Source organism: Papio anubis, chromosome 9 (assembly GCF_008728515.1).
Source record: "Papio anubis isolate 15944 chromosome 9, Panubis1.0, whole genome shotgun sequence".
NCBI classification, from domain to species: Eukaryota; Metazoa; Chordata; class Mammalia; order Primates; family Cercopithecidae; genus Papio; species Papio anubis.
This window is the reverse complement of record NC_044984.1, coordinates 114,035,193-114,058,620: the sequence shown is the minus strand read 5'-3', so window position 1 is coordinate 114,058,620 and position 23,428 is coordinate 114,035,193. Positions and strand designations below refer to the sequence as shown.

The 23,428-nt window shown below is 43.3% G+C and overlaps 1 protein-coding gene across 10 annotated transcripts in view; it reads left to right on the top strand.

Moving 5' to 3' along the window:
* Positions 1-23,428, top strand: part of CIT (citron rho-interacting serine/threonine kinase) — a 195,613-nt gene that overhangs the window by 149,357 nt on the left and 22,828 nt on the right. For 5 of the 10 annotated variants that reach the window (XM_009181811.4, XM_009181810.4, XM_009181809.4 and 2 more), the window contains 14 exons: positions 374-509; positions 2,396-2,500; positions 9,202-9,342; positions 10,090-10,197; positions 11,827-11,989; positions 12,277-12,441; positions 17,605-17,742; positions 18,290-18,470; positions 18,645-18,736; positions 19,255-19,359; positions 19,605-19,774; positions 20,859-20,903; positions 21,332-21,412; positions 21,566-21,701. In XM_009181811.4, the coding sequence (XP_009180075.1) occupies positions 374-509; positions 2,396-2,500; positions 9,202-9,342; positions 10,090-10,197; positions 11,827-11,989; positions 12,277-12,441; positions 17,605-17,742; positions 18,290-18,470; positions 18,645-18,736; positions 19,255-19,359; positions 19,605-19,774; positions 20,859-20,903; positions 21,332-21,412; positions 21,566-21,701 (1,766 nt within the window). The remainder of the gene's footprint in view (positions 1-373; positions 510-2,395; positions 2,501-9,201; positions 9,343-10,089; positions 10,198-11,826; positions 11,990-12,276; positions 12,442-17,604; positions 17,743-18,289; positions 18,471-18,644; positions 18,737-19,254; positions 19,360-19,604; positions 19,775-20,858; positions 20,904-21,331; positions 21,413-21,565; positions 21,702-23,428) is intronic. The other 5 variants (XM_009181812.4, XM_003907237.5, XM_021923019.2 and 2 more) reach the window with 3 other exon arrangements.

Here is a 23,428-nt window from a genome sequence, read left to right as displayed (position 1 = left end):
GGGTGCACACCACCACACCCGGCTAATTTTGTATTTTTAGTAAAGATGGGATTTCACCATGTTGGCCAGGCTGGTCTGGGACTCCTGACCTCAGGTAATCCACTCACCTTGGCCTCCCAAACTGTTGGGATTACAGGTGTGAGCCACTGCGCCTGGCCTGTTTTGTTTTTTCTCACCCAAACCTAACATGGGTCAAATCTTTGCTTGGTAAGCTGTTAGAAAGGAAGACAGTTTGGAACTAGGAGTCAAGGTTGGGCATCTCTCTGGCCTGCAGCCTGTTTAGTTGCTTGTCAGGATTAGAGATGGACCAGCCTTCTTTCAGCAGGTCAGCTGTTGGGGGGCTTCCAAAAGCTGACCTGTGTTTTTCTGGCAGGGCGAGAGCCGATCAGCGGATCACCGAGTCTCGCCAGGTGGTGGAGCTGGCAGTGAAGGAGCACAAGGCGGAGATTCTCGCTCTGCAGCAGGCTCTCAAAGAGCAGAAGCTGAAGGCCGAGAGCCTCTCTGACAAGGTCAGCGCCCACCCCTTCTGCTTTTTAGGAAAACATTTTCGTTTCCTTCTTTTAAAGGCACGCTTGATAAAAATTCAAATGCAATCCATGGCAAACATATTTCATAAACATATGTTCATGCACTCCAAAAATGTCCCATGGTTTTGCCTTACCATGGGACATTTTTGGTTGGCAGTAGCGTGGGTGGGTGTGGTGGGTGCCCAGTGATCACAGTCGGCCAGTGACTTTTTAAAATCTGTGTATCTAGGCCCTTGAAGTTCGAATTTTGATCTGGGTGTTCTACTCTCTGGTTGTCTGGCATCTTATTTCCAGAAGGCTTTATGGATTGAATGCTGTGCATCTTTGGGAAGTTCTTGGTGGCAGTGACTAATGCTCATCCCATTGCTGCAGTAATAGGTAGCTCAGCTTCTCCTTGTTCCAAGTTCAGGGTCATGATAGGGTCTGATGACGCATTCCAGTTCTCAGTATTTCACATGGGAAATACACGTGTTCCATCCATGTGCCTCTCCATATTACATTTATAGTCATAACCAATGTTTTAGAGATTTTAGCTAATAATCTTGAGAGAGATACAGAATAGGTACTTCAGTGTTACAGATCACCAAGGTGAAGATCAGAGGAATTTTATGTATAAACACACAGATGCATACATAGACACTCTTTTTCATGCACATACACACACAAAATAACAATCTGATTTTATATTTTCTACAACTTTGTTATTTCATGATAGAAAAATAGTTATTTGGGTCATTGTGGAAAATATAGAAACCACAGAAAAGTAAAGGAAATAATGGCTGGTCACCCATTGCTATTGTTTTATTCGTGAATTTATTTGCAGTCTCTGTGCTTATGTTTATGCATATACACACATACATAGACATACGTATGTATTTTTATAAATTAGATTCTCATGTGTACAGCTTTACATGTTTTTATTAAAAATCATTTAACTGCAGGTTTTTTCTGAGTTGAGTATTTTTTGAACATGTGATTCTAAAAAAAAAAAAATAAATTCCATGGAAGTACCTACTTTAATCATTATACTTGTATTGGAAATTTGAGCTTCCAGTATTTTGCCATATAAATAACAGTGTGATAAATATGAATCTTTATGGACATCATGATTATTTTCTTACCAGATACTTATATTAATAGAAACAGAATTATTAGATTTAAGGCCAGAGCTCTCTAGTGAGGAACACTCCTGAGTTCCCTGAAACTGGGTTACCACTTTTTTTTTAGCATGAGGAAACTAGATTTATTAGAGATATGTGAGGCTTTTTATGTTTAATGTGAAAAATATTTTTTTCTAGTTGACTGCTCTTAAAGTATTAAGCAGCAAAGTCCTTTGTATCTTTTAAAGCTCCAGACTTTGCAATACCTTATTGTCTTGATCTTCTCCTAATTGGGATGAGTTTCTCCTTCCTAAGCCTTTCTTATCAAACTTAAAATCTGACAAAACAGTCATTATTTGCGTACGTGTCTAGTTATGGGCCTTTCTGACTTGATGTAAGATCCTTGAGAGCTTAGTTATCCTTTCATCCTAAAAGCCATAATGCAGGTAGTAAGCATTCAGCATATGATTATTTAATTAAATTCAGCCAAAGCATGTCAGATAAATAAATCCTTGAGCAGTCATCTCCTAGAACTTGTCATGGCTATATTTAAGAGCCATCCCTTAGAAATAATTTCCATCCTCATTTAATAACCTATGGAAGACTCACCAGTGACATGGACTTCTGTATTTAGAAAAAAGCAACCTTTACGTTCTGACCTTTAGAACTCAATATTCTTTCTTCGTGAAGGTTCGTGGACATTCATAAAAGTTGTCAGCATCTAACATTCCTAAATGTGGCATTATGCCAATCTTTCCAAATGTCTAGCTCAATGACCTGGAGAAGAAGCATGCTATGCTTGAAATGAATGCCCGAAGCTTACAGCAGAAGCTGGAGACTGAACGAGAGCTCAAACAGAGGCTTCTGGAAGAGGTGAGTGTGAAACACCTGGGATAAGGGCCAAGTAGAATTTTTTTCTTTTAATAGGCTTTATTCTTTGGAGCAGCTTTAGGTTCACAGCAAAATTGAGCAGAAAGCACAGAGAGTTCCCACATACTCCCTGCCCCCTCCTCCCACAACGTCCCCAGCTGTCAACACCCTGTTCCAGAGTGGTCCATTTGTTACAATCAATGGGCCTGCACTGACACATCATCATCACCCCAAATGCATACTTTAAATTAGGTTTGCTCTTGGTGTTGTACATTCTATGGGTTTTGACAAATGTATAGTGACAGTTATCCACCTTTACCATATCATACAGGATAGTTTCACTGCCCTAAAAACCCTCTGTGCTCTGCCTGTTCATCCCTCCCCACCCTCAACTCCTGGCAGCCACTGATCTTTTGCTGTCTCCATAGTTTTCCCTTTTCCAGAATGTTGCATATCTGGAATCACACAGTATGTAGCCTTTCAGATTAGCTGCTTTCACTTAGTCATATGCATCCAGGTTTCCTCCATGTCTTTTCACGGCTGGTAGCTCATTTCTCTCTGGAGTCTTTTTTTTTTTTTTTTGGTCTTGCTCTGTTGCCCAGGTTAAGGTGCAGTGGTGCAATTACTACTTACGGCAGCCTTGACTTCCTGGTTTCAGGTCGTCCTCCCACTCAGCCTCCTGAGTAGCTGGGACTACAGGTATATGCCACCATGCTCGAGTAATTTTTGTATTGTTTTGTAGAGACGGGGTTTCCCCCTGTTTCCCAGGCTGGCTGGTTTTGAACCCCTGGGCTCAAGTGATCTACCTGTCTTGGCCTCCCAAAGTGTTGGGGTTACAGGCATGAGTCCCCGTGCCCTGCCTGAACTTTTAAACAAATTTCTTAAAAATATTTTTTTATTTCAATAGCTTTAGGGGTACAAGTGTTTTTTTGGTGACATGGATGAATTGTGTGGTGGTGAAGTCTAGGCTTTTCGTGTACCTGTGACCCAAATAGTGTATATCGTACCTGATAGGTAATTTTTCATCCCTCACTCCCCTCCTTGCCTTCCCCCTTCTGAGTCCACAGTGTCTATTATACCACTTTGTATGCCTTTGCATACTCATAGCTTAGCTCCCACTTGTAAGTGAGAACATGCAGTAGTTAGCTTTCCATTCCAGGTGGAATTTTGAAAATGACAATTTGTCAGATCCAAATTAGACATTTTGAAATTAGAATTTTCAAGTAAGAGTATGGGGGTCATATAATGCTTGTCTTAAGGTATTTAATGCATTAAAAATATGTCATGAAGGCCAGAGGGTCTCTGTCATTTTTATCCTTCTACGTGAAGCTTAATAGAGTGTCAAGCACATAGCGTATGCCAAATAGAAGTTTATTAAATACATGGGTGAGTGAATATTGAGTTAAATTGTTCTTTAGAGCTAATATCCAAAGTATATTAAGTTTCATGCCGATAGGATATCCATGCAAATTAGCTTCCTGCATAGGGCAGAATTTTATCAGATTATTCTGAGTACCAAATTTCATGGAGGCTTTTGAACATTGGGTAATTTAGTTAAAAATAATGTGTGCCCTGCTTTTGAAGCATAAAAGACAAGCTCAGACTGATCTCCTAAACCCGTCCCTTACGTGATGGCTGGTACCTTGTCACAGAACTCTGAGAATCGCTATTTAAATTGATGACTACCTCCGACACCCCAGCCAGAGCCCTCTATGTTGAATCACTGATGATTCTGCTTTGTTCTTTAGGATTGACCTGCAAGGACAAATGCACTTTATAATGAAAAACTGGACTCCAAAGAGTATTCTGTTTAACCCTTAGTGAGCCTGACAGTTTAATTAACCAGAATGCCCTGTTCTGGCTGATGAGGTTTTGTCACATGATACTCATAGCTCCTGAGGCACTTTGCTGATAGAAGTAATACTGTTGTGCTATTAAGTTTGAAAAGTGTAGTGAAATTTTTGCAGGTGAGTATAAAATATTTTATTGAATGATAATTTTAAAAATATGGGTGGCTGAGGCATGAGGATTGCTTGAGGCCGAGAGTTTGAGACCAGTCTAGGCAGTATAGTGAGACCCCGCCTCTACCAAAAAAAAAAAAAAAAAAAATCAGCCAAGTGTGGTGGTGTGTACTTCTAGTCCCAGCTACTCAGGAGGCTGAGGTGGGAGGACCACTTGAGCCCAGGTGTTTGAGGCTGCATTGAGCTTTGATGGTACCACTGCACTGTAGCCTGGGTGTGAGAGAGTGAGAACCTGTCTCAAAATAAAAATTAAAATGAAATATGGGTGGGAGTTTGGGAAAGTTCTAGAAATGGATGGTGGTGATGGTTACACAATAATATGAGTGTACTTAATGCCTCTGAACTATACACTTAAAAATGGTTAAAATGGTAAATTTTATCTGTATTTTGCCTCTGTAAACAATTTAAAAAATAAAATTTAATACTAAACACACATACACACACACACATTTGGTGAACACACACAGGAATTCACCCTATGGCCTTATGAACGACACTACAATGGGAATGTTAAATGTACCTCGTGGTCAAATAGAGAATTAGGGTCTTTTATCTGGGATGAATAGACAGTGTTCCCACTTTAGGCACATCCTGGAGACAGAAAGAACAGAAATAATCAATGCTCATGCCTGTCCTATTTTCCTTCTGAGAAGGCGAGTTGGCCCTGACAGCTCAGTACTTTGGTCCAAGGTTATGTGGTGAGTCAGTGACGACTCTAGGAATAGAGTGCCGGGATCCCGATCCAGTTCCCTCCTTCTCACTTCTAAACCTACATGAGAACATCTCCAGTTTCTCAGGATGTTCCTCACAGAAAGATTTTTGAGCACAGACATCTGGCTGACATTGAGCCTGAGGCGGATTTCTGCGACAGTTGAAGCCATTCTGGAACAAAGAATGCTCTTTATTGCCCACATTGTGATTGGGCCTCCTGGTTGGTGTGTGCTGTATAAGCATATGTGCCCAAGGTTTCCACCTCAGTGTCCTCTTCGTAGGTACGGAGACTTTTATTTTTTATTTTATTTTATTTTATTTTTTTGAGACGGAGTCTTGCTGTGTCGCCCAGGCTGGAGTGCAGTGGCATGCTCTTGGTTCCCTGCAACCTCCACCTCCGAGGGTCAAGTGATTTTCCTGCCTCAGCCTCCTGAGTAGCTGAGATTATGGGTATACACCACCACTCCTGGCTAATTTTTTGTATTTTTAGTAGAGATGAGGTTTCACGATGTTGGCCCAGCTGATCTTGAACTTCTGGGCTCAAATGATCCGCCCACCTCAGCCTCCCAATGTGCTAGGATTATTGCATGAGCCACCATGCCCAGCCTATAAGGAGACTTTTAAATGGAGCCAGAATCAAAGTCTCAGAATTGAAATAATTTTTATATTATGCAGTCTGAATTTCCAGCACTGTTCCCTTTATCTCTGCTCCTGACAAACTTTACTAATGGATCTTTCTTTCACATTTTTCCTCCTGGGCCCAAAATGACTTCAGAAGCTTTCTCAACATGACACTTTATAGCCACTCTCAGTTCATTGGAAGTAACACCAGTGATCAAAGTCCAGTTGCTAGTCCTGGTCAAATTCATCTCTCATCCAAGGTAGAAGATGCCTTCCTCAACACTCCTCATAGATAGGCCCCGTTGAACCTCGGCCTAAATACTTACAATGACTTTGGACATCCCAACCCATTTTCCAGCAACTCTCATTCTTAGAACATTCTTATTTGGAACTGAAACCTTGCACTTTAAAAAACCACGGGTTCCATTACGTTGAAACACATGAAATTAGAAAGTAGTCTGATATCTCCAACCAAAATGAGAGATTAATATTGATTAATAGTCAGATTACTTGATTAATTATTAAAATAACTAAGGTTTAATTAGCACTTACCATGTGACTGACTCTCTGAGTACTTTACGTGAATTAACTCTTACGGTCCTTGCAACGTTCCTGCAAGATAACTAGTTTTATTATCTCTATGATAGTCAACTAGCTATCCAAATAGCTCTCCCACTCCAAATTGCCTTCTCTTTTATTTTTTCAAGTTTTTTTTGTATAGACGGGGGCTCCCTATGTTGCCTAGGCTGGCCTCAAACTCCTAGGCTCAAGTGATCCTCCCGCCTTGACCTCCCAAAGTGCTGGGATTACAAGAGTGAGCCACTGCGCCCGGCCACCTTCTTTTTTTTAAGTGAAACATTTTAGATCCCCTCAAGCTTTGGATGTTCTTTTCTGGTAGATTTGTCTTTCCACAGAGAGTTTCTACAAGTCTATGTGGTCTGAAAGCACTGAATACATTGGGATCTTTCCATCTCCATACTGGGCTCTAAACCTCTGCCAATTACCTGGGCCCTTTGGGTAGTTTTGATCACATCACTGACACCATTGGTCTGTTAAATCATTACCTACCTTTCCACAAGTTTGCTTTTTCTTAAAAACATCTTTATGTTCTATATTTATTCTGTTGACAATTTAAAAATTACCATCCTACTGAAGTTTTCCTTGTTGGTCTTGATCCATTCTTCCAGCCCACTGGGATTGTTTCACGCTCTTATTCTGTCATACAGCCCCTTTCTTTTTCCTGCCAGTTTCCTGTCACCCTTGTAAAATTGTTGGACAGGTCTAAACACACAGCTAAGGCCCCCCTTTCAGTCTCACACTGGCCCATGAATATACCTCCGTTTGCTTCTTTCTGGGAAGCAGGTAAATGCTTCTGAAAAACATTTTCATAGAGTACAAATGCCCCGCTTACTTTAACCAGCCTATTTCTTGGAAAGCCAATGGACAGTTGATGCGTTTATTCTAGAAAAATATTTTGGGCTTGGCTGTCACCAAACAGATTCTCGTCCGCAGCACTTGTTTCTCTGGTTTCTGCCTAGTAATTAATGTTGTCCTAAAATAGTGGGAAGAAACTAAAGAGGGTAATTTGCAGAAGAAATCACTCATGCTGCGGAGGAGGGTATCTTAGCTGTTTCTTTCCTTTCTTCCTGTATTTTAGGGGGCTCTGTGGTTTGATTGAGAAATTCCAGGTTACGCACATGGGCCAAATGGTTTTTTTAATTTTAATTTTAATTTTAATTTTTTTAGAGACAGGGTCTTGCTCTGTCATCCAGGCTGGAATGCAGTGGCATAATCATAGCTCATTGCCACTTTGAACTCATGGGCTCAAGCAGTCCTCCCACCTCAGCCTCCCAGAGTCCTGGGATTTCAGGCGTGAGCCACTGTGCCCGGCCCCAAGTGATCTTTAGTTGGTAGCTCTTGGTTTATGGCAGTGTTGTTAGCGAAAGGCAGATGGGAGGATGAGAGGGAGCACCTTAACTGAATGGAGGGAAGAAAGAAGGACAAAGGAGATGGAGAGGACAAACATTCAGTAAGCACCTGCTGTATACTGGGCACTGTGTTCAATATGTCATCCAGCGAGGCAAGCTAGTATACCCACTTTCAGATGAAGAAACTGAGGCTCCGAGAGGTGATAAATACAGACTTTAACAGATATCAGTGATGTGGGAAGTGTAAAAGTCAGGATTTAAACCAGGGTCTGTAAGAATCTATCATCCAGGTCTTTCTACTGCAGCACGATGCCTTAGGGAATCAGCTACCTGTTAAGAGGAAGGGCAGGTGAGGAATATAAATGGAAAGAAAAACAGAGGTTTTTCCTCTCTGTCCAGAGGAAATTCTGAGGGCCAGGAAATTCTGAGATTATCATTGCCCCTGGGCCTGCTGGGATGGAGGAGTTTGGGGGCTGCCATAGGCCTTTTGGAATCTCCAGTGGTGATGTTTATTGCTTTGAGTAGCTCTCTGTCCCTAAGTCTGCAGAGGACCCAGGCTACCAGGGAAGAGATTATTTGGGCCACAGTAAGTGTTGTTAAGCTATAATCCAGGGTTTGAATAAAATCAAGCACCGTCTCATCAGTATGCCTGCTCTCTCCTGCTTTTTTAGAAACGGATGCGTTTTAGGAAAAAGAACCACAAAACCAGCGTCTTTATAGCCTGTCCTGTTTTCTGTTAACTTCCATTATAAAAATTGGAGCGAGATTTACAGCACAAAACTATTCTCAATATACTCAATGGAATTTCTTTTCTGGGTTTTACCAACACTCTGTACTTCTGGGATCTTCTTCTTCTTTTCCCCCAGTGTTGTGGAAATATCTCCCGTGATTGTGGCTATTCATGTACTTGTTGGGGTCTCTCACCCTGATGGGACACTTATTAAGTAAGGGATGATATGATTTCTCTCTGTGTATACCACACTGCATGCAAGGAGTAATTTCTCATAGCAACAATTAAGATCTTGAAAACAAAAAATAAAGACACATTGGACCTTAGTTGTCATGGCACTGAGTCGAATCCTTAGATGTCAACTCGGATGGCTCATGCCATCCAAAATATCCTCACCTTAATGTACCAAAATATCCTCAGTTGGAACTCTGGGAAGGCCAACCCTGCAGCCTGGACTTCCTGTAACGGCAAGGATCTTGGGACTTGTTGGCTGGCAGAGGTTTCTGTGCAAATTCATTTTAACTGTGCTTGCATCCTTTTGGAATAGATGACAATTGGTAATTCTGAATTGAGATGATTTCGAAAGCTGTACTTCTGGTGCCATGCCTGAAATTAGTTTGAAATAGGAACAGCGGGGGAACAAATTGTATTGTGTGCAGTATCAAGCATTTCCCTGGCCCTTCTCCCCACTAGCAAGCCAAATTACAGCAGCAGATGGACCTGCAGAAAAATCACATTTTCCGTCTGACTCAAGGACTGCAAGAAGCTCTAGATCGGGCTGATCTGCTGAAGACAGAAAGAAGTGACCTGGAGTATCAGCTGGAAAACATTCAGGTGAGGACTGGCAGAGGGAATCTGCTTAAAAATGGTCTGCACGGCTGGGCTCAGTGGCTCATGCCTGTAATCCCAGCACTTTGGGAGGCTGAGGTGGGCAGATCACCTGAGGTCAGGAGTTCGAGACCAGCCTGGCCAACATGGTAAAACTGCGTCTCTACTAAAAATACAAAAATTAGCTGGGCGTGGTGGCGGGTACTTGTAGTCCCAGCTACTTGGGAGACTGAGGAAGGAGAATGGCTTGAACCCAGGAGGTGGAGGTTGCAGTGGGCTGAGATCACGCCACTGCACTCCAGCCTGGGCAACAGAACAAGACTGTCTCAAGAAAATAAATAAATAAACAAATAAGTAAATAAATAAATAAAATGGTCTGCAGAGGCAAAGCACGATGGTAGAGTCATCTGGTAAAACTGTCGGTATCTTTGTGCTGCATATTGTGTGTATTTTCCCCAAGATTTTATTTTCAAAGATTTCAAACATTCAGAGAAGTTGGAAGATTTCTATAGTGACCATGACCTACAATGAACCTGTTGCTATTTTTACTTTTTCACGTATTTATCTATAAATACATCTTTTTTTCTCCTCTGCAGTAAAATTGGGACTAAATAAATACCGACTCAGTACTGTTTGTGTTGAATTTTCATATGTTAGCATCCTAACAGCTTCACTGTTTAGTTTCTTAAAGTACCAACTTTAAAAGTAGACTTCTGTCTGGGTTTGAGGTTAGTGTGTTTTCTTGAATTTTAGGTTCTCTATTCTCATGAAAAGGTGAAAATGGAAGGCACTATTTCTCAACAAACCAAACTCATCGATTTTCTGCAAGCCAAAATGGACCAACCTGCTAAAAAGAAAAAGGTGAGTCAAAGTGTTTGAAAAGTGGGAGTTGTCAGTTTCACTCATCATTCATGGCTCAGTGCACACCACTGCGATATATCATCATAGAAACATAGAAGAAAACAAAGTACACTTCTTTTTTATTTTTGGTTTTATTTTGGGTTGAAAAATAGATTTTGAGATAATTATAATAGGTCTTATCGAAAGATATCATTAATCAAATGTAACAAACTACTTTTTGTTTATGGCCGTTCAAATCGTAGTATCTTTCGCTGTTAAAGAAGTCATCCCTTTCCAGCCCACACACATAGCAGCTGGAGCAGAGGGGGTGTATGCAGAGAGAAAGATTTATACCTAAGTCATGCATACATGACTCCAGAGGGGGTTAGCAAGTCACGAGTATGCAGCTTCAGCAGTTCAGGTCTATCATACCACACTCCAGAAAGGACTTGAACAGTGATCTAGTCCAGTCCTTTTGACTGGCTCACAAAGAGACAAGAACTCAGGGCGTTGGAGTGACCTCCCTGAAGTGTCTGACTGGACACTTCCCCGCTCTGCCAAGTACTGAACATCCCTTTTAGATTGTAAGAGACGAATTACAAACTAGGGGCAGGGTTATACGTCGTGCACATGAGAAGATTGTTTTTCATAAGCCCAATCTATACATGCTTTTCCCACTAAAGCCTTCACACTAGGTTTGGCCAGGTGTTCCCAGTTCCAAGAAAAGTTTCAAAGGAGCTTGCAGTTTCCTTCCAAATGCAGAAGCCTACCATAGTGGCAGTGGCAGTGGTTTTACAGGAGAGGCCTTGATGACTTAGAATACCTAGGAGGGAGGAGTGGAGGGCTGAAGTTGACAGTTATCTCAGTATTTCCAATGCTGTCTTCACTGTAAGGGGATGAGCACAACATTCAAAGGCCGCCTCCCACTAGACGTTGGCTGCATGGGAAGGATTTTCTTGCATGCTGCGTGACTGTAAATGGTTATTATGCTTATGATATTTAATCTTTTTTATTTTAGCAGTGAACTGTTATCTGGTTATGTCACTTGATTTAGTTAGGGTGTTTCCATTTGTTATTTTTTTTTTAGTTAACTTTTTTTAAGTTGCATTATTCTGTTTTCCTTTTTTTCCATGTGTAGTAAATATTTTCATTTGCCTTTTTTTTTTTTCGAGTAAGCCCCTTGTTTTGACCTCATTTTAGCATTCTTTTTAAAATTTTGCTTCCTTTTACAAAACACTCATCTCTGTGTCTTGTAACTGAGCATCATGAGACATATTTCAAGGCAAGAGTGACCTCTGAACCATCTCTCCTGACTCCATACTCCATACTCTCCTGATTCCATTTTTTGAATGGGAAAGACTCAGGACATGACTCTCCTGTCTTGGCAATGCTAAAGGAAGAGGTGGTGGCCATTCAAGCATCTTTAATCCTCTTGGTGAAAACTTCCGCACCCCTATTTTTTTCAGCCGACTGGAACGGGCTGTGGCTCAGCCTACCCTTCCCCCAATTCACATGCCATTTTTACTAAATACACTTACAGTGAGTATGCTCCTGGCTTTTGTGGTTTGCTCCTCCCGAGTCAGATTTCCTTTAGCTAGTTTCAAGTGCCAGTTTCCAGGAGTTAGGAGATATCTCTGTTTCCATTGCTAGGGTTTATTTAGTCGACGGAAAGAGGACCCTGCTTTGCCCACACAGGTTCCTCTGCAGTACAATGAACTGAAGCTGGCCCTGGAGAAGGAGAAAGCTCGCTGTGCAGAGCTAGAGGAAGCCCTTCAGAAGACCCGCATCGAGCTTCGGTCCGCCCGGGAGGAAGGTAGGGGCTCACTCTCTCCAAAGTGCTCAAGGCTGTGGAAAAGGCAGAGGATTGATCTCAGTGAGATCAGCCAAGACTAACTAGTTCAGTGTCTGTTTATGGCCCATATGCTTTCAAACCAGACATCCCATGTCTGAAAAACGTATAGCCCCTGTGTGTTGCCAAGTTGATGTGACGCATATTCTTTTGGTCTTGGGTCCTTGAAAGACAGCCTAGGGACAGTCCGCTTGGTTTGGTTCTCTAGGCTACCCAGCTAACCAAAAGGCATTGTCCTGGTCTCTCTGCAGCTGCCCACCGCAAAGCGACGGACCACCCACACCCATCCACGCCAGCCACCGCGAGGCAGCAGATCGCCATGTCCGCCATCGTGCGGTCACCAGAGCACCAGCCCAGTGCCATGAGCCTGCTGGCCCCGCCATCCAGCCGCAGAAAGGAGTCTTCAACTCCAGAGGGTACGTTCTCAAGGGGCCGTTGTTGTTGTATGGAAATTTCTTTTTAGTTGACTAAGACATGCAGGCATATGGTAAAAATTACAAGTAATACTAGGGGATAAAGATTAAAAAGTCAGTCTTGGCTGGGCGCGGTGGCTCACGCCTATAATCCCAGCACTTTGGGAGGCCCAAGTGGGTAGATTATCTGAGGTCAGGAGTTCAAGACCAGTCTGGCCAACATGGTGAAATGCTGTCTCTACTAAAAATACAAAAATTAGCCAGGCGCAGTGACTCATGCCTGTAATCCCAGCACTTTGGGAGGCCGAGGTGAGCGGATCACCTGAGGTTGGGAGTTCAAGACCAGCCTGACCAACATGGAGAAACCCCATCTCTACTAAAAATGCAAAATTAGCTGGGTAGTAATCCAGCTACTCAGGAGGCTGAGGCAGGAGAATCGCTTGAACCTGGGAGGCAGAGGTTGTGGTGAGCCGAGATCGTGCCATTGCACTCCAGCCTGGGCAACAAGAGTAAAACTCCGTCTCAAAAAAAAAAAAAAAAAAAAAAAAACGAAGTCAGTCTTCTGGCTCCCCATCCTCAGATCCCTTACCCAGACTCAACCATTGCTTTCAGCCATTGTATCCTTCCAGTGATGGTTCATGTATGTGACCACATGTCTGTATCATTCATGTATCTTACATTGTGTGATTATATTTAAAGAATATGAGGAAATAGGCTGGGCGTGGTGGCTCACGCCTGTAATCCCAGCACTTTAGGACGCTGAGGCAGGCGGATCACCTGAGGTCAGGAGTTTGAGACCAGCCTGGCCAACATGGTGAAACCTCGTTTGTAGTAAAAATACAAAAATTAGCTGGGTGTGGTAGCACGCTCCTGAAGTCCCAGCTACTTGGGAGGCTAAGGCAGTAGAATCGTTTGAACCCAGCAGATGGAAGTTGCAGTGAGCCGAGATCACCCCACTGCACTGCAGCCTGGGTGATAAAGCGAGACTCCATCTCAAAAAAAAAAAAAAGAAAAAAAAAAGAATATGAAAAAATAAGCACATCTCTCTCTCAGGCCTTTTTTCTTTTATAAATATCATAGTGGTGGCTCACGCCTGTAATCCCAACACTTTGGGAGGCTGAGGTGGGCGGATCACCTGAGGTTGGGAGTTCAAGACCAGCCTGACCAACATGGAGAAACCCCATCTCTACTAAAATGCAAAATTAGCCGGGCGTGGTGGCACATGCCTGTAATCCCAGTTACCTGGGAGTCTGAGGCAGGAGAACTGTTTGAACCTGGGAGGCGGAGGTTGCAGTGAGCCGAGATCAAGCCATTGCACTCCAGCCTGGGCAGCAAGAGTGAAACTCCATCTCAGAAACAAAAACAAGAAAAAATAAGCACATCTCTCAGGACTTTTTTCTTTTATAAGTATCATAGCCCACTACAGTATACACTGCAAGACACCTTCATTTCATTAAAGTGCTATCATAGAGGTTTCACGTTAGTACGTAAGGACCAACCCCATTCTTTCAGAGAACCACACAGTATTCTGTAGTGTGAGCATGCAATTCACCTGTTAAACCAGGCTCCTGTTGATGGCCATTTAGGTTGTTTCCAATCCCCTGTTACTGTAAACACCTTGCAGAGGACATCCTGTGCCTCTGTGGGTGTTGTGCTTGGAGAAATTCCTGGGAAATGAATCATTGGGTTAAAGGTCATGTACATTTTGAATATTGGTAGTTTGTGCCAATCTATATTTCTACCAGTGTGAGGAGTTCTCTTTCTGGTCTCAAATGTACTCTGTTTACCTAGAGATTAAAAGGACTTAAGAAAAGGCCAAGGAAGCTGGTTTGGAATGTCTTAAGAACACTAGGGTAGAGCTGTGGTTTAGCATCATGGCATTGCAATCAATCCTGTTTTGGTTGTAAACCAGATGGTGTTTTCTTGTTGCTGTTGTTTTTCTTTAGCCAGAAGTTATTTTCTTCCTCCTGTGTATATATAACTCCTTGGATCACAGAGCTTTTTGGTTTTTTTTTTTTTTTTTTTTTTGAGACAGAGTTTTGCTCTATCGCCCAGGCTTGGAGAGCAGTGGCATGATCTCAGCACGCTGCAACCTCTGCCTCCCAGGCTCAAGCGATTCTCATGCCTCAGCCTCCTGAGTAGCCGGGATTATAGGCATGAGCCACCATGCCCGGCTAATGTTTTTATGTTTTTAGTAGAGATAGGATTTCACCATGTCGGCCAGGCTAGTCTTGAACTCCTGACCCTAAGCGATCCAACTGCCTTGGCCTCCCAAAGTGCTGGGATTACAGGTTTCAGCCACTGTGCCCAGCCAAAGAGCTTTAATCTTAAAGTCATTAAAATGGTGGTGACAAGATAGAGGAAAGCATTGCTTCTGGCTGTGGTGTCCACTGAAACTTCCCTGAATAGTGATAATATGATAATACTACAGTATATTGCTCCTTCACGTATATTGCACCAAACAGTTTCAAAGTGCATTCCTGTTATTTATTCCTTGCACGTTTCCAAGAAAGGAAGGGGGGTGATGTTGTAAGGAGAGCCTACCATCGTATAGTCAGTCAGTCTCCTACCAGTAACATGTTCTTAAACAAAGCCTGATTCCTAATCACTGGATAATGGAGATTTTAAGTTGAGCCTTATAAATCTAGAAGCATCTGTTAATGTTAAAATAGTATCACAATCTGTAACTCACCTGTTCTAATGGTTCTACCAGAGTTGGATTCAGAAATGTGGATCCTGACATTTTCTTTCCATAGTAGTCCCCTATTATCCAGGGCTTCACTTCCTGTGGTTTCAGTTATGTGGTTATCTGTGCTCTAAAAATATTAAATGAAAAATTCCAGAAATAAACAATTATTAGGTTTTAAATTGAGTGCCGTTCCGAGTTGCATGAGGAAATTGCACACAGTCCTGCTCCATCCTGCCTGGGATGCAAATCATCCCTTTGTCCCGCATATCCACACTGTATTCGCTCCCTGTCCATTAGTCACTTAGTAGCTCTCTTGGTTATCAGATTGAAAAAACAGTATATACAGGGTTCAGTACCATCTGTGGTTTCCGGCATCCACTGGGGTCTTGGAATGTATCACCTGAGCATAAGCGGGGATTACTATATTGAAAGCTGCTTCTAATTAGTTAGGTCACTGTTGAGAGGGTGCCTATTACATGGAAAAAAATCAATCTTGTTAATTTTTTTTCCTCTTTGTGGAGAACAGGGTCTCGCTATGTTGCCCAGGCTGGTCTTGAACTCCTGGGCTCAAGCAGTCCTCCCGCCTCTGCCTTCCTAAGTGCTGGGATTACAGGCATGAGCCACCGCACCCAGCTAATCTTCTTAATTTTAACAGTCTGGAATACAAATGTAAGAATCTGTTCTTATATTTACATTTCATCCATAAATTCTTATATTCATAAAAGTTGTATTTTGAACAAAAGGAATTTACTCGTGGAAAAACTTGACATAAAAGAATTCTTCAGTTGTTTAATATATTTGATAATTAGAAATTCTATAATTCATAATAGTGATTTTTAAATTGGATTCTGAAAAGCTCTAGATATATGATTTCATCTGGAAAACAAAGCTTTCACAACTAAAATATTTACAAACAATTGATTTAAAAGCTAATGTTTCTTTATGCCCACAGACATCTACACCATTATATAGTCAGTCAATCTCCTACCAGTAACATGTTCTTAAACAAAGCCTGATTCCTAATAACTGGATAATGGAGATTTTAAGTTGAGTCTTATAAATCTAGACGCATCTGTTAGTGTTAATAGCTTCAAAATCTGTAACCTGTTCTAATGGTTTTAACAGTTTTATTGAGATGTAATTTGCATACCATACAGTTCACTCATTAAAAATGTACAATTCAGTCTTTTCCAGTAAGTTTATAGGGTCGTGTAACCCTCATCACATTCCAACTTTTGAACAATTTTGGCACCCCTCACCCAAAAAATACTCCATACACATTATCGGTCCCCCCATTCTCCTTCCACTAATGTTCCTCTTGGCAACCACCAATCTACTTTCTGTCTCTGTCGATCTGCTCTCTTAGACATTTCATATAGATGAATCATACTGCATGTGGCCTTTTGTGTCTGGCTTGTTTCATGGAATGTAATGTTTTCAAGGTTCACCCATGTTGTAGCATGTATCAGAACTTCATTCCTTTCTTGGCTGAATAATATTCCATTGTGTAGATGGCACATTTGATTATCCATTAATTCATTAGTCCATTTTCACACTGCTGATAAAGACATACCCGAGACTGTGTAATTTATACAGAAAAAGAGGTGTAATATACTCACAGTTCCATGTGGCTGGGGAGGCCTCACAATCATGGTGGAAGGCAAAAGGCATGTCTCATATGGCAGCGGCAAAATAGAATAAGAACCAAGCGAGAGGGGTTTCCCCTTATAAAACCATCAGATCTCATAAGACTTATTCGTCACCACAAGAACGGTATGGGGGAAACTGCCTGCATGATTCTGTTATCTCCCACCAGGTCCCTCCCAACACATGAGAATTATGGCAGCTGCAATTCAAGATGAGATTTGGGTGGGGACACAGCCAAACCATATCACCATTGATGGACATTTGGGTTGTTTCCACTTTTTAGCTGTCATAAATTATGCTGCTGGGAACAATTTATGTACAGATTTTTGTGGGTACATATGTTTTCAGTCCCCTTCGGTCTATAGCTAGGAGTGGAACTGCTGGTTCCTGGGGTAACTATGTTTAACCTTTTACGGAACTACCAGACTGACTTTCACCAGGAATGTGCGAGGGTTCCAGTTTCTCCACATCCTCAGCAACACTTACCTTCCTTTTTTTAGACTGTAGACATCCTAGTGGTTGTGACGTGGTGTCTGCTTGGGGTTTTGATTTGCATCTCTCTAATGACTAATAATGTTGAGCATCTTTTCATGTGCTCGTTGGCCATTTATCCTCTTTGGGGAGGTGTCTATTTAAATTCTTGGCCCATTTAAAAATTGGGTTGTCTTTTTATTATTGAGTTGTAAGAGTTCTTTATATATTCTAGATATGAGTCCCTTATCAGAGATTTGATTTGCAAGTATTTTTTCCCTTTCTGTGGGTTGTCTTTTCACTTTCCTGATGGGATCGTTTGCAGTACTCTAATGATTTTTTAAAACATTTTCCTCCAGAATTTAGTCGGCGTCTTAAGGAACGCATGCACCACAATATTCCTCACCGATTCAACGTAGGACTGAACATGCGAGCCACAAAGTGTGCTGTGTGTCTGGATACCGTGCACTTTGGACGCCAAGCATCCAAATGTCTCGGTAAGATCAGCAGTTGTGCATCTGTGCTGGGCACCTGTGTGTCTCCAGCTAAAAAAAGTCTATCAGGTGGAGGTGATTTTTTTCTAACTCATCATGTAGTGCATTCATTTTCGAGCTTCTTATTTCAGTGGGAGGATGCTATTTCCCCCTTTTGAAGCTGTGAGTTTATATATGTCTGCAGCTCATGACTCCAACCTGCTGCTCAAAGTGCCTTAGGCTTTGCTAATTTCCAGCCCCTTTTTGTCAGGCTGGTCTCTCCCTACCTTTCTGCTGGCTCCAACTGAAACATGCAAGTATGTTCTTTACACACCTGTTTGTGGGTGGCCTGGATTGAAGCCTGGAAAACTGGATCAAGAGCACTTGGCACTTTTGTTTCCCCTTTCTGCAGGGGCCTGGCACAGGGGAAGCTCAGGAGACTACCTGCAAGTCAGGGCCAGATTCTCTGGGCCTGGCTGGGATGGAGAAGCCCAGGGGTTGGCTGGCAGAGGAAGGGAAGGGTCCGGGGTCAGCTGAGCATGCCCTCACGTTGCTCACTGTTCTTCCCTAGAATGTCAGGTGATGTGTCACCCCAAGTGCTCCACGTGCTTGCCAGCCACCTGCGGCCTGCCTGCCGAATACGCCACACACTTCACTGAGGCCTTCTGCCGCGACAAAATGAACTCCCCGGGTCTCCAGACCAAGGAGCCCAGCAGCAGCTTGCACCTGGAAGGGTGGATGAAGGTGCCCAGGTACCGTGGCAGGGTGGCTTGGGCTGGAGCAGGTGCTGGCACAAGCCACTTCTGTCCCTGATGTTTTCTGGGGAAGTGTCTTTTCTAGGAATTCTGCCACCCCCTCATCCCATCCTCCAGCCTGATGATTCTTCTGAGTTCAGACATTTTTCTTTTCCATCTTGCTTTCCCCAGGAATAACAAACGAGGACAGCAAGGCTGGGACAGGAAGTACATTGTCCTGGAGGGATCAAAAGTCCTTATTTATGACAATGAAGCCAGAGAAGGTAAATTAATAATTCAGGGGGAAGGTCATTGCACGTGGCTAACCCAGGTCTCCCCAGTGCTGGCGCGAAGGCTTTGTTTTTTGGACTGCCTTGCAAGCCTTCTACGCTTTTCCATTTTTGAAACTTACAAACTAAATGACTTCTCTAAAGGTTATTGGTGCGATACTCACATCTATAGGTCTCCCCCCTGAAGAACCCGCAGGGCGCTGCCCTGAAGATTCCACCTGCTAATACACCTTCCGAGAACTTCTGCCTCAGTCAACTAACCCATAAATCCGCATCGTCATCAGAAATTTGACTGTGCTACTCATCTGACACACTTTATTTTTTTTTTATCTTCCCTCTCTGCCTTCTCTGCACACCTCTGTCCCTTCCTTGTTCTCGTGCGCCTCTCTTTACACACGTATCCTGTCTCTCTCTCCCTTGCTGTCTCTCTCGCTGTCTCTTCTCCTCTCTTCTCCCCTTGTTCTTGTTCCTGTTCTTTTGTTTTTCTTTCTGCCCTTCCTCTTTGCACCAAGCTGGACAGAGGCCGGTGGAAGAATTTGAGCTGTGCCTTCCCGACGGGGATGTATCTATTCATGGTGCCGTTGGTGCTTCCGAACTCGCAAATACAGCCAAAGCAGGTGAGGAGGAGCCGGAGGAGCCCCGCCCTGGAGGTGGGCCGGGCTTGGCCAATCAGCAGGGACAGAAGGGGTGGTACAGGGAAGATTGGCTCTGCAAAGGAGGCCCATCTTCCTCCGCTCCCCGCCTTGGTGGTAACTGGGATTTGCGTGGTTTGGTGGGAGCTTTGATCTCTCAGAGCCGTCCCTCCCAGTGGGAACGGGGGGAAATCCACACCCAATCCTGTGCTCTCTGTGAAATCTCCTAGATGTCCCATACATACTGAAGATGGAATCTCACCCGCACACCACCTGCTGGCCCGGGAGAACCCTCTACTTGCTAGCTCCCAGCTTCCCTGACAAACAGCGCTGGGTCACCGCCTTAGAATCAGTTGTCGCAGGTGGGAGAGTTTCTAGGGAAAAAGCAGAAGCCGATGCTGTGAGTATGAAAACGGGCCCTGGAGGTTGTCTTTGTAAAGGGGGCTGACTTGGTAACTGGTGTTAACGACGAGAATCCCATTGGCCCTCTTGATTCCCCTCGGGCTCCCTCTCTGAGAGCTGATGGCTTTAGACTGTGTCATGGCCAGGAGTCTGGTGATGATGAAGGCACAAGTGCCAAGGTAGCTTGTGTGGCATCATGAGCCATTTAGAATGTGGGAATCAGGGATGCGGTGGCTCATGCCTGTGGTCCCAGTGACCCAGGAGGCCAAGGCGGGAGGATCACCTGAGTCCAGGAGTTTAAAACCAGACTGGGCAAGATAGCAAGATCCCATCTCTTATAAAAAGAAAGAAAGCAAGCCAGGTGTGGTGACATGCACCTGTAGTTCCAGCTAGTAGGGAGACTGAGGCTGGAGGATCGCCCAGGAGTTTGAGGCTGCAGTGAGCTATGATTGTGCCACTGTACTCCAGCCTGGGCAACAGAGTGAGACATGGACTGTGAAAACAAAACAAAGGAAAAAGAATGGGGGAATTGGCATCGGTAGTCTGCTCTGGTGGCATTGTAGACCTTGGTTGTGGCGATGCAACAGCAAATGTACTTATAAGGAAATCCTCTCTCCTGTTTACTCAAATGAGTTTGTCTGGTTTGAAGACTTGAGTTAGAAACACTTTGGCCACGAAGCAGCACAATGGGCTGCTGGCAGCTGCGTCCCCTCCAGGAAGGCTTTTCATAAGCATCTCAGTTGTTTTTGCAGTATTTGCTCTTCCGTAGGCAGGTTTGGAGTCCTACTTATCCTTAAGCTGTTAGAAACGTAGGTGTGCTGTGATTGGCATCACCCCACCTAGAATGTTCCAGGATACAAACAGTGCTCATTGCTCATGGGCGTTTGCTCCAGCGAAGACCAAACAGCTCTTTTCAGACTCTTCACTCCTAATAAACACTTTATGTGTTAGCAGTTGGAGGATTCTTAACCACGAGCCTCCTGAAAAGAACTTTACTCAGTGGTTAGACCTGTTTGGATGACTTGTTTGTCGTTACACACGTGAGCCTTTTACTGAAATCCTTGTTAATATGTGTACAATAGGCCCGAGTCTGTGTTTCTTACGAGCTTCTGCCTGCCTGGGTTCAGGTAAAGAGATGCAGAGGCGTGCTGGCTCGCTGCTAACACTGCGCCTTTGCACTTCTGCTGCAGCCTTATGAGGGAGGGAGTCTTTCATGTGTCTTATTAACCCTGCGCAGATGAAATCTCCTTAGCTTCAGCTTATTTCTTATCACAGAATAGCTTTCCATGTCTACTATACTCCCTTATTTCTGCATCCCAGCCAAGTTATAACTCAGATGCTAATTAACAACTGCCCCAGAGATAACAATAGCACTCACATTTTGCATTTGGAGCTCAGATCAAAATATGGGGTGAGCTAAGAGCATATGTGTGTTTCTGAGCATTTCCAGGAATGACTTGGCCTTAACCTTCTCTTGATCTCTCTGGATGGCTTGGTCATAAACAGATCAGCCTCACGACGTCTTCTTTTTTTCTTTTCTTTCACCTATGAAAAGAAATTGCTTGGAAACTCCCTGCTGAAACTGGAAGGTGATGACCGTCTAGACATGAACTGCACACTGCCCTTCAGTGACCAGGTAATGCTTGTGTGGGCATGGCCAGCTGGTGTCTGGTTACAGTCACACCCCATCAAGAAAGAAAAGGCTGTGGAGGCCTTGTTGCTCTTAGTAGAGATTGTTCTGGTGATGTGACCATGCTTATGCTCTGCCTTCGGACTTCTGCCCTTGCAGGTGGTGTTGGTGGGCACTGAGGAAGGGCTCTACGCCCTGAATGTCTTGAAAAACTCCCTAACGCACGTCCCAGGAATTGGAGCAGTCTTCCAAATTTATATTATCAAGGACCTGGAGAAGCTACTCATGATAGCAGGTGTGAGACCAAGGACATGGTGTTTTTTCTTTACTTTCAAGGAAGCCAATATGTTGAAGCCAAGTTTCATGCTTGTAAAACACGAAATAGTAGACGGGAGCCATCGTAGCTCTTATCTCTGTGTCCCCATAGATGCCCAAGCTTCAGTTAATGGACCCCCTCTGTCCAGATTTAATTCCCTTCTAGTATCCAGTTTAGCACAGTCTGACATTCCCAAAGAACATCCCACTGTTAGGCCAAGTGAAGAGTGCTAAGCCTCAAAGACTCACTAAAGCCAAACCCATTGTCCCGATTGCAAGAAAACCACCGTGGGTCATGACCTTCTGAGAGTTTGCTTGCTCTGTTACTCTGTGATCTCTTTCGAGTCATCGTTTGCTAATATTTTGTCATAATTTTTTTCCTCTCTTCTTAACACACACACACTTTCCTGAACCATTTGAGAGTTAGTTGCAGGTATGACGCCAAGTTCTTCAGTATATCAACCTAATGATTGAAAGCATTCTGTCACATAACCAGGGCACAATTTATTTCTCTCTGTCTGTGTTGCTGACATTATTTTTAAAGGGGGTAAACAATAATATATCGATTCAGTGTTTAAAACATCAACAGTTAGGTCTTGTTTCAGGCATGGCTGGATCCAGGGACTGACATACTGTGGTCAAGAACTGGCCTTTCTTAATCTCAGCTCTTTTTCCTCCCTCTCTTCCTTATTTTATTCTTTAGAGAAGTTTTAGATTCACAGCAAAATTGAAAGGTACAGAGAGTTCCCATATACCCCCGTTCTTATACATGCATAGCCTCCTCCACTACCAACATCCCCCACCAGAGTGACACGTTTGTTACAGTCAGTGAACCTACATTGACACATTGACACTGACACATCGTTGTCACCCCAAGCCTATGGTTTACATTAGAGTTCTCTCTTGGTGGTATACATTCTGTTGGTTTTGAAAAATGTATAATGACATGTATCCACATGTAGAGTATCATATAGAATAGTTTCACATACTATAATTTTTGCATTTAGGAAATTTACCCTTACTATAATACACGTATCCACTATGCTGCCCGTAGTTGGATTTTACTCATGGCTCCTATAATGTCCCAGAATTTGTATTGCATTTAATCATGCCTCTCTAGTCTCCTTTAATCTGGAACAGTTCCTCAGCCTTTTGTCTCTCCTGACATCCACATATTTGGATAGTCTAAGCCTGTTTTTTCATAGAATGCCCCCTCATTCCTCCCTCACACATTCTTTCTTTACTTTGCTGGGGAGCATGTTTGAAAGTACAGTTCACATTCTCCAATTTTATGTCTGCAGAATTCCACCCTCCTCAGAATCTTGACTAAAAGGCCAAATGTTTTTGTCTTAGATTTAAATCATGGACCTGGGCCAGGCACGGTGGCTCACGCCTGTAATCCCAGCACTTTGGGAGGCTGAGGCAGGTGGATCACAAGGTCAGGAGTTCGAGACCAGCCTGACCAACGTGGTGAAACCCCGTCTCTACTAAAAATACAAAAAAAAAATTAGCCAGGTGTGGTGGCACGCGCCTGTAATCCCAGCTACTCAGGAGGCTGAGGCAGGAGAATCGCTTGAACCCGGGAGGCACAGGTTGTAGTGAGCCGAGATCGCACCATTACACTCCAGCCTGGGCAACAGAGCAAGACTCCGTCTCAAAAATAAAAATAAATAAATAAATAAATCATGGACCTAAAATATGTTTATA